The sequence below is a fragment of the Nicotiana attenuata genome, unplaced genomic scaffold, assembly GCF_001879085.1.
Source record: "Nicotiana attenuata strain UT unplaced genomic scaffold, NIATTr2, whole genome shotgun sequence".
In the NCBI taxonomy this organism is placed as follows: Eukaryota; Viridiplantae; Streptophyta; class Magnoliopsida; order Solanales; family Solanaceae; genus Nicotiana; species Nicotiana attenuata.
Genome location: NW_017670259.1, coordinates 27,368 through 42,079, shown reverse-complemented (window position 1 = coordinate 42,079; position 14,712 = coordinate 27,368). Strand labels below are relative to the sequence as shown.

Genomic DNA, 14,712 nt, shown 5'->3' with positions numbered 1-14,712 from the left:
TCACTACCACTAGCACGTTCATATTCTTCCAAGAATGAATATGTATTCATAAATCAGATGTTTTCACATTCACATCATGAATGGACCATAATCATCTATATGTGCTTTATAAAATATCATGTCAAATCGATGACAAATATTACTTTCACAGAGTGAAAGATTATTTTGAGAATCTTATTGTTCTCAATACCACAAATGATGACGATTATAATTTCGTCTATTGCCACGTCCATATCCAATGATACATTCATAGTGATAATTTTGCCTTCTTTCAGACTTATCACATACTGCTATCACATTCTCTTAAGGGAATGAGAATGGAGCAAATTCAATGGGACGGGTTTTCAATTCTTTGCCCACAATCATACATGAATTTGATCATGACGAGGCATAGAAATTTTACCACTTTAGGTGGTTATAATTTCTTACAAACTCCATTAGAGTTATAATCATACTTTGTTGTCTTTGCTTGTATTTAAAATCAAAGTATAGAATAAAGGAGAAAAATACGGTAAAATACTTACCTTAAATCCAGAATTTAATCATGAAGGAAGTTCATGGAATAATTGACAATCATTATGCTCAATCACAAAGCTTTACTCAACTGGTTAGAGTCTCGTGCTGATAATGTGTTATGAACAATAAAAGAAGAGGAAGAATATTGCAGAGAAAAGTAGAGAGAGAATTCTTATTGAATTTTGGGATGAATTACAATGGAGTATAACCCTCTATTTATAGGGAGATGGTGACCTAGCCACCAAGTAATAAACCCTAGAATCTCTCTAAATATGGACATTCACCATAAATAGGGTTCTATTTATAACACTGACATTTTTATTAACAAAAATAGTTTGTATGAGATTTTTCCCCCAAATAATATTTTTGTTCCTATTTTTTTTAGAGCTGTCTTAAAGTGCCAAATATCTTATTTTCATGATGCCATTTGTCAAAAAAGGGGGCTTCTGCCTCTCCTTTTATTAATAGATAGATATATTCAATATTGATGTTAAAAGAATTGTATAACATTATGATAGCTAATGAATTTTAAAGAAAACGTTACGTCAGCAACTAAAAAAGTGTAATGGACATGAACTGAATACTTCTATTGTTTATGCGCTTTTTCATTTTAGATTGTCTCAAAATATTTGGCACATTCTTACTGCCATTTTATTTAGTTTTCACAATAATTCTTCAACTTGCTTAGTTATTCAAATATAAAGATATGCTATTTCTACCGTTCAAACAATTCTGTAACTGCTAATCCAATACTTTCTTGCGAGTCACGGGCACCGGAAAAAGGCAATTGGATTTGTTGAACATATTAACAGCTGTGATATAAAATCAGATGAAAGAACAATTACTGCAGTTTTAATAATAACCTGTAAAAATGTCCCATCTTAAAGTATGAGCTAGGATCGACGATTTGGCATTATAGATATATAAAATATGCTTGTGCATGATGGCTAGTATGCTGAGCAGTTTGTCGTAGAGTTAATTTCACGAATGGTTATTCAACTTTCAGTTTATCGCGCCAAAGTCAAGGGCGAAGCTATATTGGCACCCTTCGCCGAATAATTATACTACGTATAAGGTAAAATATTATTTGTTATTGATTAAAAATAGACTTTGAACACCCTTGCATACCACACTGGCAAAGAGTACTATTCATAATTTGAGCACCCTTATTGAATTTCCTGGCTTCGCCACTGACTAAAGTTAACTAATTTTTGTAACAAGGAAATAACTCAACTATACCTATATTTAACAGAAAATAAAAATGTTGGAAAAACCAGTTTCGAAAATGCAAGCAGGTTGCAACTTCAACAACTCACCTTCTATAATTTTCACTGTGGCACCAATTAAAAATAAAAACCATTGGATCAGTAGTCCAATGCTTGTGAAGGTGAATATGCTATATTACTTCTCTGTAGAGGCAAGCTCATAAAGACATGGCCTTGGAAATGAATAAACTGGACGTCTCGTTTCCATTTATTAGCAATATAGAAAAAAGGGCAGCCTAGTACGCAAAGTATCCCGCATTCACGGAAAGTTTATGAAAGGGTCGCACCCCAAGGGGCGTGACATAGACAGCCTATCCCAACAACAAGCATTAGTGGCTGCTTCCACGGCTCGAACCTGTGACCTATAGGTCATACGGAGATAGCTTTATTGTTGCTCCAAGGCTCCCTTCATTTATCAGCAATATACAGCTGACATATATTTCCGAACTACCTTACTATTGTGCTTGTTACATTAACATTGTTTCAGTTCCACAACTATGTACCTTTACACTTTAATATTCTTCATCCGCTTGCGTTGATCTAGTAATAGGAATCGACCATCTTCCTAGATGCGCTGTGTAATTTATGCAGCGGACAACTCCTCTCCCCGAAGGTCCATCGGGAAAATCAATAACACTAATGCTGCCTGCATCCAGGTGAAACGATCCCAACCATTCCTTTGTCAGATTTAGACAGTGTCCCATCATTGCGATATGAAGTGCAGGATGGCCAACAGCGATGACTATACTCTCTTGGTCAGATCTCTCTGATAGTTCATGCAATAGATGTTTCCATGCTTTCCCAGATTGGTCCCATAAAGATGTTGTGACGTTGTCTTCCAATCTATTTAACCAACCAGATGGAACATTTTGCATTCCTGATGCATCCTGCAGAGGAAGCATTGAAAATTTTAAGCATGGAAAGCATATCAACTGCGACAATATGTTTGCACAGAAAGAACTCATACAAGTCGAAAAACTTATATGCAGGATGACTTACAAACCATTAATAATTCAAAAAGTATAACGGAACCTAAAACTATGGAAATAGCGTAGGAACGAGCTACAGGATAAAATAACCGATTCACCGAAATTTGCAACATAAATAATTTAGACTCCCACAAAACCACCAAAAGAACAACCCTTGTGATAACAGACTAACTAATTGACAGTGTTCATGTACTTGTAAACTTTTATTAAGGAATGATTGAGTAAACCAAAATCCAATACAAGGTTTGTGAAATCGTGAAATCCAGAGCCAACCCTTTGGTTGTAGAGTGATTTTAGAAAGGCTCAAATATGCAATCATTTCACCAAAATCCAATACAAGGTTTGTGAAATAGTGAATTCCAAAACCAACCCTTTTGGTTGTAGAGTGATTTTATAAAGGCTCAAATATGCAATCATTTCAAATTTGAAAGCAACAAATAGTAAAAGTGAATCACCATTTTTTGCAGGATTAATTCAGAGCAATTCAAGAAGTTTTGATGACGACGGTTCCAGAATTTTAAATCTTAATATCTCAAAACAGATGCATCCTTATATTTTTATCTTAAGAATGTTCTGCATGCAACGCTCTTAGTAAATTCGTCAATTTGTTTAAGTTTAGGAAATCAGTAACATGTCTTTTGCCTTCTTCGATTGTGTAAGAATAGTTTCAACATCCAGATCTGGTATCTGCTTCGTCTCCACATAGCGTGGGATACAGTCAGCTCCAAGGCAGTCAGCAGCTTCTTGAACCTATAAAATTCAGTATAAAATTTTGTGTTAAAGTAAGCTAATGTTCTTTATATAAAGGAGTGTCAATCAACATACTATCTGAATGGTCTTACTTTGGAGATTGTGTCGGCTGTCTCTACAGATGTCCTTGTAGTTCCACTGACTATAGTACTCACTTTCAGATCAAGAAGCAGCTCTGCTATTTTCTGCGCCTGTCACCCATTTTAATAAAATTCTGTAAGGTTGTGACACCCCCGATATGAAGCTGAATGCTACTATTGTAAGTACCATCATACCTGTATAACTCCAAGCATGTTCATGGGGCCATTGCCAGAATACGGCATACTACTCTGTAAACGTTTCAACACCAATGAGAAAAAAGCAGAAAATGGTCAAAGCAACAGATAATAACGCCCCAAAAAACAATGAGTAATTTGAACAACTTGCCAGCATGCTAAAAGAAAATGGGGCTAAAAACCTGAAAGTTAAGGAAAGGACAAATCAGAATTTATATAGTAGATGACAAAAAACCCTGAGTACTCCCCAACACCATACCTAATCTACGAGTGCAAAGCAATGTTTACCAGGTAAGAAACATTCAAAAGGTGCTTAAGCCCCATTCTCAATGTCCTACGTCACTGAGGATAACAATTTAAAAGCAGTATTGCCACATCCAAGATCAGCCAACCAACACAAGGCTGTTTTTTTCTTTTTCTTTTACTTAATCTGTGCAAAGTGACCTCTGACATCCTATATCCCTTCTCTTTGTTTATGCTCAGGTTCAAAACTAATCTGTTAAATCGGTTAAGATAGAATTTCGTTTAAACAGATTTTGAAGCCCTCAAGCAGAAATATGATCTGCTGATGTAAAGTCTTCGTCGTCCATATCTCTTATCATAAGCTAAAAAGTAAAGTTATTTGTAATTCTGGAAGTACTTCTAAGATAACTAAGTTTCAAGAAGTTAAAAAGTGGAAGCTGTTTGCTTTGAGCGCATAAGAGAGAAATCTACAGTCACTATTGTGAATAGAAATTGCTCAAGCCATTGCAAAGGTGGAAGAAATTGTCTCTAGTAATTTCAAACTTGGCAAATACATTTTCCATCTCTAGAAAAAGAATATGATCTCAAGTTAGAGTCACTGGAATGGTTCATATATAGCCTTTCTTCCTATTATACCGTTTCATCCATTGGTTTTGTCTATAAGGGTGGTATCTTCGAGAATGATCTCATGAGAGGGTGATAACATAGATACATAAGGTTCTTCTATTAGCTGAAGACCAAAATCCTAGCACCGAATGTATATGTTACTCACTTCTTTTTGTTTTTTCCTTTAATTATGTGTATCTGTCACTCAAACTAGTCTTCGACCAGAAATTATTGCAAGCGGTTTGGACAATCATACTTCCATAAGGATGAAAAGGGCTCTTTCCAGAAAAGATCCATGCTTTCAACTCTGTTCTCGCATAAACTTTTTCTCCAAGCAACCGCTATTTCAGGGTCATAGACCACCTTGTTATATCATAAATTTGAAATCAAGAAGCCTAATATGTCTGTTCATTGGGAATACAGAATGATTGGTCCATTGCTTACTGCATACCTCTAGGTCACTCTCTGACACTCCATGGCAGACAAGTACGATCCGCTTACTAGCTTTTCTGCCTGCAGAACTGCCCCCTGCTACAGGCGAACCTGGGGTCTGCATTATCCAAAATTATGTCACAGCACAAAGATAACAGATACTACGAGAAAACACAGCCTTGAAGTCCAGTCCAGATAAAGCCATAAAGTAGAAAAATGCATCAAGTAGTTACAAACAAATGAAGAGAATAGTTCTGAACCTACAAAAATCATATGTTGCCCTTGAATTATCTGACAATGTACAATTCAGTTTCAGAATTTGCATTAAATTAGATCCTCATGGAGCTAGCAATAAAATGTCCGATATTCTCGTGAGGCAAATGATATGTGCAGATCCATTTACATCAATGTCTTTCAGCTGGTTTAGTGGATCCAGAAAGTCAAGTTCAGATTTTAGTTTATTGCATGAAGTATCACGGGGTATATAAGATCCTAAGCTTCAGTTGCTACTCTAAAGATGCATGTATATGGGATTCTGAAATAAACTAAATTAGCAAGCACTTCTGGAAGCAATTCAGAACCCTTCTTTCTTTACTTACAAAGAAAGGATTTCTGTGGTCAATAAAGGGATATTCTTAGTTTGCTTTATTGATAGACCAGCTTAATGAACGGGTTGGCAGTTACAAAGTTATTTAAGATGCATGCATGCCCGACCTCCATCCGAGATCATCGGCTCTTCTGCAAGAAGCAGGCATGCCAAGCATCACTGTTGGGCACATGCCCATGTTGTCCAGCCAAAGGCCCAATGGCCTAATCCTATTTTCTGTTGGTTTCCATTCCTATTCGGAATTGGATTTGATTTTTATTCCTATTTAGAGTTGGTTTGGGATCTATAAATAGGACAACCTTGGAGAATTATTCTATGCTCATTGATACAAGTCTTTGAAAGACTTAAGCACATAAGAGTGGTTTTTGAGAGAGCTTTCATCAAGAGAGAAGAGAGAAGAAAAGTATTTGTTTTGCTGCAGATTTTTATTCCGACCAGCCAACTTCAAATCACGTTTTCCAATTCGTTAACCGTTGGATCGGACTGAAATTTTGACTGAGTGTTCGTAATATCTTGGTCTTTGATTTGAACGGTGGAGATCGAATTTGGAGGCCCGTAGCATCTGATTTCGAGCCTGGAACAGCAGCTTCGTTTTTGTGGATTCTCCTATTTCTTCAATTGATTAGTTGTTGCTTTTGTTGCTCCCTGTTTGGCACTTGTTGTGTAGCCAATTTGGAGAACTTTTGTAACCCTCTTATTGGTATAGTGGAGCTTTTTGGATCTTTGTGATCTCGTGGCTTTTACCTTCAATTTGAAGGGTTTTCCACGTTAAAATTTGGTGTTCTTTATCTTCTTTATTTTTGGGTTTGCCTCTTCCTCGACATAACAGTGGTATCAGAGCCTTGGTTATTTATCCGGGTTGTTACGGAATGGAGGCGAATATGAGCAAGATGGTATGTTTAAATGGGAGAAATTATAATGTTTGGAGAAGCAAGATGAAAGATTTGTTATTCGTGAAGAAGATGCATCTACCCGTTTTTTTCAGCTCATAAACCCGAGAGTATATCTGATGAAGATTGGGATTTCGAGCACCAACAAGTATGTGGATATATACGACAATGGATTGAAGATAATGTTCGCAACCATATTGTGAACGAGACACATGCGAGATCATTGTGGGAAAAGCTAGAGACTCTTTATGCTTCAAAAACTGGGAACAACAAGTTTTTCCTGCTAAAGCAATTGATGACCTTCAAATACAAGGAAGGCGGCCCTATCCTTGATCATATAAATGATTTTCAGGGAGTCCTCGATCAGCTGTCTGGAATGGGAGTTAATTTTGATGATGAGATACAAGGACTTTGGCTTCTTAATACTTTATCAGACTCTTGGGAAACTCTTCGTGTTTCTTTGACAAATTCAGCTCCTGGAGGTAAGGTGACCATGGAATATGCCGAGAGTGGTGTGTTGAACGAGGAAGTAAGGAGAAAATCTCAGTGTTCGTCCTCACAAGCAAATATCTTGGTTACACAAAACCGGGAGAGAGATAGAACAAGAGGCTCCAGGAATAGAGGTAAAAATAGAAGTAAGTCAAGGTCCAAATACTATAATATTACATGCAACCACTGTGGCAAGAAAGGACACATCAAAAGGTTTTGCCGCAAGTTGTTGCAAGACATTAAAGAAGGAAAGAAAGTTGAAAATAACGAGAACAATGTTGCTGCTATTGTTCGAGATGACCTTCTTTTTGCTTATGATGAAAACGTCATCAATTTGGTATCCCATGAGACGAGCTGGATAGTAGGAGCTACCTCACATGTCACACCAAGAAAAGACTTTTTCTCATCTTATACTCCTGTTGATTCTGGAGTATTAAAGATGGGCAATGCCAGTGAAGTTAAGGTGTTTGGTGTTGGCACAGTTTGTTTGAAAACTAATAATGGTTCAACGTTAGTTCTTCAAGATGTCAAGCATGCTCCAGACTATCCTTTTAATTTGATCTCAGCAGGAAGATTAGACGATGAAGGTTACCATAATGCCCTCTTTAATAGCCAATGGAAGCTCACTAAGGGCTCGTTAGTAGTGGCTCGAGGAGTCAAGTCTGGTCATTTATATGTGACATAGGGCTCTATTCTTAATGACTCAATAAATCTGGTGGAAAGTGATACTTTATCACAATTGTGGCACAAAAGATTGAGTCATATGAGCGAGAGGGGGATTACGTGTTTGGCTAAGAAAAGTTTGCTTTCGGGAGTGAAACAAGCAAAGCTGAAAAGGTGTATCCATTGTTTAGCTGGCAAACAGAAAAAGGTTTCCTTTCATAGCCATCCTCCCTCAAGAAAGCCCAATTTATTGGAGCTAGTACACTCTGATTTGTGTGGTCCTTTAAAGTAAAGTCAAAAGGTGGTGCACTTTACTTTGTGACCTTCATTGATGATCATTCTCGTAAGCTCTGGGTGTATCCTTTGAAATCTAAAGATCAAGCACTTGGCGTGTTTAGGGAATTTCAAGCCTTAGCTGAGAGACAAACAGGGAAGAAATTAAAATGTATTCGCACTGACAATGGCGGTGAATATTGTGGTCCTTTTGATAATTATTGCAAGGAACAAGGAATTCGTCATCAGAAATCTCCGCCCAAGACGCCTCAATTGAATGGTTTGGCAGAGAGGATGAATAGAACTCTAGTTGAAAGAGTTAGATGCCTGCTTTCAGAGGCTACTTCCAGATACATTTTGGGCGGAAGCACTTAACACTGTTTCCTATGTTATTAATTTGTCTCCTGCTATTGCTTTGGATGGTGATGTCCCATACAGAGTTTGGTTTGCCAAAGATGTTTCTTATGATCACCTGAGAGTTTTTGGGTGTAAAGCTTGTGTGCATGTTCCTAAAGATGAGAGATCGAAACTGGATGTCAAAACTAAGTAGTGCATCTTTATCGGTTATGGTCAAGATGAGTTTGGGTATCGTTTTTACGATCCAGTTGACAATAAACTTATTAGAAGTCGTGATGCAATATTCTTTGAAGACCAGACTATTGAAGATATTGACAAAGCTGAGAAGACAGATTCTCAGAGTAATGAGAGCTTAGTCGATATTGATTCAGTTTCTATTGAGGCACCTATTGCAAATGAAGGAATCCAAGACAATGATGGAGATAATGATCAAGATCAAAATGATCATCATGGTGTAGATGTTATGGATGCTCCAGTTGATGAAGTTGTGGTTGATCAGCAATCAATTCCTGCTCAGGTAACTACTTCGAATGCTCCTGAAACCTCTCTTAGAAGATCTACAAGGGAGAAGCAAAAATCCATGCGCTATCCTCCTGATGAGTATGTACTTTTGACTGACATGGGAGAACCTGAGAATTATGATGAAGCCATGCAAGATACTCATAAAGATCAGTGGATAGAAGCCATGGAAGATGAGATGAAGTCACTCCATGAGAATGGCACATATGAGTTAGTGAAAAGGTAAGAAAGCTTTATCTAACAAATGGATATTCAGAGTAAAGCAAGATAACCATACCTCTGCGCCTAGATACAAGGCGAGGTTAGTTGTTAAAGGTTTTGGCCAGAAGAAGAGAGTTGACTTTGATGAAATTTTCTCCCCTGTTGTGAAGATGCCTTCTATTCGAGTGGTTCTAGGCTTAGCCGCAAGTCTAGATTTAAAAGTTGAGCAGATGAATGTCAAGACTGCTTTTCTTCATGGTGATTTAAATGAGGAGATTTATATGGAGCAGCCTGAGGACTTCGTAGTTAAGCTTGCAGATAAGCATGCGTTTTGCAGAAAATTGGTAGGCATGAAGCCTGTCAATAGTTCCTCTACTTGAAGACACATTTGGCCCCTTGGCTGGAGGGGGAGTTTGTTGGGCACATGCCCATGTTGCCCAGCCAAAGGCCCAATGGCCTAATCCTATTCTCTGTTGGTTTCCATTCCTATTCGGAATTGGATTCGATTTTTATTCCTATTTAGAGTTGGTTTTGGCTTTAAGAGAAAGCACCACTCATGATCTATAAATAGGACAACCTTGGAGAATTATTCTATGCTCATTGATACAAGTCTTTGAAAGACTTAAGCACATAAGAGTGGTTTTTGAGAGAGCTTGCATCAAGAGAGAAGAGAGAAGAAAAGTATTTGTTTTGCTGCAGATTTTTTATTCCGACTAGCCAACTTCAAATCAGGTTTTCCGATTCGTTAACCGTTGGTTCGGGCTGAAATTTTGACTGAATGTTCATAAATCTTGGTCTTTGATATGAACGGTGGAGATCGGATTTGGAGTCCCATAGCATCTGATTTCGAGCCTAGAACAGCAGCTTCGTTTTTGTGGATTCTCCTCTTTCTTCAATTGATTAGTTGTTGCTCTTGTTGCTATTTTTGCTATTGTTGCTCCGTGTTTGGCACTTGTTGTATAGCCAAATTGGAGAACTTTTGTAACCCTCTTATTGTTATAGTGGAGCTTTTTGGATCTTTGTGATCCCGTGGCTTTTACCTTCGATTTGAAGGGTTTTCCACGTTAAAATATGATGTTCTTTATCTTCTTTATTTTGGGGTTTGCCTCTTCCTCGACATAACAATCACTTCTGTGTTAGAGAGCATAATTAGAATATTGGATTAAGACGGGTCTAAATGGAGCGATATGGATAGTGAGAATTCCTATAGCACTTAGAATACCAAACTAGCTTGTGAATAGGCGTGGTTGTTGTATTTGCACTCTCTTATATTTAGAGAGGGGATTGACCAATCAATGGATCTAAAGGAATGACATTACATCATTAGAAACTTTCTGAAAGGAAAATATGTTATGCTGAATTTTCTTATCTGAGCCAGCAGTTTTTCAAATCTTCATGTCATGATGAAGATAACTAGCAGAAAGTTTTCCATTTCTAGATATATTTATCAATAATCACTTAATAGATAAAACTGTTCATATATAAAATTGAGTACAAGTATTACCAGAGTCAGATACCTGATTTAAACGATTAAGGCAAATACTTGGGGTCCCGCCCTCAGGTTGTGGAGTGAAGTCCAGCACACTAACCCCGCAATTGCTTTGAAGTAGAATCCTGAAGTACTCAGTTCCTAATCCTGATTGATGGTGAAGCAAATATAAAAGCTAGGTTCGGACTGCTAGCAGATGTTACAAACCTTATATTAAGCAAACCATACCCATGGCTGTTGCAATGAGAGCCTGATTAACCGCGTTATGAGCAACTACTAGGACGGACTTGCTTTCATGGACCAAGATCTTCTCCCAGCAGCTTTTAGCACGAGCCCACAACTCTCTCACTGGATAATGACCATCTATGATGAAATTAGGTGCATCTATTTGCCATTGACGAAAAGCTTCACCATATTTAGCTTTTCCTTCATGCTTCAGGAGGCCCTAGAGAAGACATATGTTTTCAGAACAGTGAAATATTAAGCATGCAATATTCACAGATTTTAAGTTCAAGATGAAAAAACAGAGGAGGTGTGTAAGCTTTAACTGACTTGGAATGAGTATAGGTCAATTTCCCTCATGTCAGAGTCAGTAATGATCTCCTCCTCGCGAGCACCCCATATTATCTCAGCTGTCCTCTTCGAGCGACGCAGTGGACTGGAACATGCAGCCCACCTCTGTCAACCATTTTGGAAACATAAAAAAGAATAGAAAGAGACTCTTATTGTTCTACATGCACTAGCTAAAAGTGAATTCAGATGCAATTTCTGCTCAGATTTATTAAGAACAAATTAGTTGAAACCCTTTAACTGCTCTCCGGCATCTAAGATAAAGGATAAAATTCATATGCTGCAGTTAATCGGGAAATTTGCTTCTCCCTTATCTATTTCTTTAAATTATTATTACTTTTGCTCCTCCTTAATTTGCAGAGAATAACTCATCGGAGCTAACATATATAAGACGACCCCTTTGAATGAAAATTTACCAGTAGAAAACTGAAGAATACAGACACTAAAAGAGCAGATTATCCTTGCTTAGAGGTGAGTGGTAAAAGAGCCGAGCCAAACACTCAAGCTGAGTTTTCAATATGCCCAAATAAGCCCGGAGTGCCTAAGCTTATAGTCCCTATCCAGTTTGATAAATAAGCCCAAATAAAGCCTGACTACAATCACCAGAAATTGTGTACGTGAAAAGCTGTGTTTGTTCACATTGGGATTGGGACTAGCATGAAGCTTCACCGTTTTTCCTCTAAGAGGAATTTCTCTTCCACTCCACTTCACCTCAAACTGAGAAATGTGGAAAACAAGGATCCCTTAAATTTGCGCAGCTAACATCCGCACCCAGCCCATAAATGTGGAACAGACAAATGAGGAGTACGAGAAGAGAGTTCGAAGGTCATATCAGGTTGGCTGGTATGATTGTGCTCAACAAAGACTACAGAATGTACCCCTAACTAGAATCTAACAAAGCGAGCTGCTAAATGCGAGCTCTTTTGGTTATGGATGTGTCCCGTTTTAAAGTTCCAAGGTTATTAATCATGAAAAAAAATATACACCTTCACAAAGATAGAAAGTCAAGATACATATCATGAGATATGCTTAGGACATGCCAAAGGTCAACAATGATTCGAGCAACCCAAAAAGTTCAGGACATGGCCATTACTTAAGTGACCTTATAGAAGTGTCCATACTTCAGGACCAACATACTTTGAGTTGCAATCAGAATCTAGACAAGTTGATTTGGCACTTCTCTAAAGCAGAAAAAGTTCTCAAATTGTCACATTGGAAGAAACTTGAGATTAGCAGCACAAGACTGGGGCTACTGATTCTTTCCCTAGTCAAGAAAACCTACCGTACTAGCAAATTACTCTTAGTAGACCCAAGATGTTCGTGCAACTTAAAGGAAAACTAATGCTCCATTTCTTCATTAATTATGTGTATCACGAAAGCCAGTTGAATGCTCAGCAAATTTTGAAAGTTGGAAACACTAAAACTACTAAGAGGACAAAGAATTACTACTACTTATTTTCATCTCGTCCGGATTATTTCAGGGATTTTTGAAACAACTCAAAACCATTTTGGATCAAACCAGTCCATCAGACAAACTACAAAGGTTGTCTCTTTTTCTCAGTACAATTTGCAAAGAAACTCAGTATTCTTGTTCAATCATAAATTAGGTACTACAATAAAGCATAAATCTCTCAGGAAAATAATTTTATTAAACAAAAAAGCAAAAGGGGAAATAAAATGAGGAATAGAACCTTGAAAAGCAGACGTCAAAGGAGTCATCAATAAGCATTTGACGAGAAGTCTCAGCTTGAGACTCTCCTTTAGAAGTAAGAACAGAGAAATCGGAGCTGCCTTGGATCCGACCCTCTGCATTCCACGTGCTTTGCCCGTGCCTCACCAGCACCACCCTCTTCGCCGCCTTTATCGGCGGAAACTCCAAACCCTTTAAACCCTCAATTTCCCTCCGCCCCTCTTTCTCAATTTCTTGAGTAGCACTTGAAGAAGAGCGTATAACTGTACATAAGGGTCTGTTTGGATTGTGAAAAGGGAAATTCTTGAGTGGTTTATGGATGAAGAAAGAGGTTGCAGCTATGGAGTACATACTGTGAATTTTGTTCGTTTTTTTTTTCTTCTTGAGAATGGTGATTCTGCTGCTGTTTCAACTGTTTTTGGCGCTAAAAGACAGTGGAATTGTATATATTATTAGTATGTGGTTACCGTTGGTTTGGTTCTATCGAATCAACTCGGCAAGAAAGTAGATGAGAAGAAGCCAGGCTAAAATAGTGACACGTGGTGATTTATTCCAATATTTTCTTTCATTTAGTTTAATTTCCGGAAACACACAATAATGCGTCGTGTCTGGTACATATGTCTAGGAGTGGCAAATGGGTGGGTTGGGCTGAGTTTGGGCGGGTCAAGATGAGTTAGATCAATAAATGAGTCATTGCCCAACTCAGCCCAAAGTATACTTGGGCTAAAATGGGTTAAACAATGGGTCATAATCTAACCCGCCCAACTTGACACATGTTTTAGAAAGATGCTCATCTTGCATAAAAAAAACTTTTACTTTAAAATGTGTAAGTTGAAAAATATTTTACGGGTGGGTGTGGGGGTTTAGGTGGATGGGTGGTGCAAAAAAACGGAAAAAAAAATTGAAAATATAAAAAAAAAAGTAAAAAAAAAACTTAGAGAGGGTTTAGTGCGCGGGGTGGGGAGGGGGGTGGGTTTGGGTGCAAGGAAAATTAAAAAATATAAAAATAAATTTTTTTAGGGGGTTTGCGGGGGTAGGGGTGGAGGCGGGGTAGTAGGGGTGTGCATTCGAATCGGTTTATCGATAAATCGAATCGATTATTTGTTATCGAAATCAAAATCTAAAAAATCGAAACCTTATTGAAAGATAACGATAAGCATATGTACAAATTGATAAATCGTAAGTAATTATCGATAAGGGTCAAAATCGAATCGATAAATCGAATGCACACCCCTAGACTATAGACACTTGGTAAAATGAGTAATTACCTATTTGTGTAGATTAATATAACATACAAATGTATATATATTCCGCTACTATTTTGAAAGCGGCTATACAATCTTATTTTCCCTAATCTATACCCTTTCCTTTACCCTAAGTCCCTTACCCTAATTATTTCCTCTACCACATTTTAAGGAATGATCATATTTAAAGATCAAGGGAATGAAGTTCAAATTAATGAAAACAGAATTAGCCGTGATGATGTGTTTTGTTTTGTTTTGTTTCTTATATTACCGTTGGAGTGTTGTGGCATACATTTGATCCCTTACTTTAGTTTGTTGCATGTGCTTGTTGACACAATTTTGATATTATAAATGGTGTTCGTCTTATTTTAACTTCTTTTTGTCCATATTAGTTAGGCGCGTTTATAGCGATATACTTTCCGTGGAATCCCGCAAATTTTTTTATTGGTGTAATCGATAACCGAACCGATAAGCCCCCAAAATCGATAAATCGAAATCGAAAATATCGAAACCTTATTGAAACGATAACGATAAGCATATGTACAAATTGATAATCGATAAGTAATTATAGATAAGGGTCAAAATCGAATCGATAAATCGAATGCACACCCCTAGGGGGTAGGGTGGGTGGGTGATGCAGAAAA

At 37.6% G+C, this 14,712-nt stretch overlaps 1 protein-coding gene across 1 annotated transcript; it reads right to left on the bottom strand.

Moving 5' to 3' along the window:
* Positions 1-1,862: 1,862 nt before the first annotated feature.
* Positions 1,863-13,339, bottom strand: LOC109236825 (probable 2-carboxy-D-arabinitol-1-phosphatase). The gene is made up of 9 exons (XM_019403052.1): positions 12,826-13,339; positions 11,117-11,222; positions 10,793-11,009; positions 10,593-10,711; positions 5,096-5,194; positions 3,796-3,849; positions 3,613-3,711; positions 3,413-3,520; positions 1,863-2,668 (listed from the first exon to the last, which is right to left on the bottom strand). Exons 1-9 carry the CDS (start codon positions 13,173-13,175, stop codon positions 2,294-2,296), a joined length of 1,527 nt encoding a protein of 508 aa, XP_019258597.1. The 5' UTR covers positions 13,176-13,339; the 3' UTR covers positions 1,863-2,293.
* Between the last annotated feature and the right edge of the window lie 1,373 nt (positions 13,340-14,712).

Coding starts and splice junctions, on each gene's coding strand:
- LOC109236825 (XM_019403052.1), bottom strand. CDS start 13,175: ATGTACTCCATAGCTGCAACCTCTTTCTTCATCCATAAACCACTCAAG. Junction 11,010..11,116: donor TTGACCTATACTCATTCCAA/GTCAGTTAAAGC, acceptor TGTCTTCTCTAG/GGCCTCCTGAAGCATGAAGG. Junction 10,712..10,792: donor TCTCATTGCAACAGCCATGG/GTATGGTTTGCT, acceptor ACCATCAATCAG/GATTAGGAACTGAGTACTTC.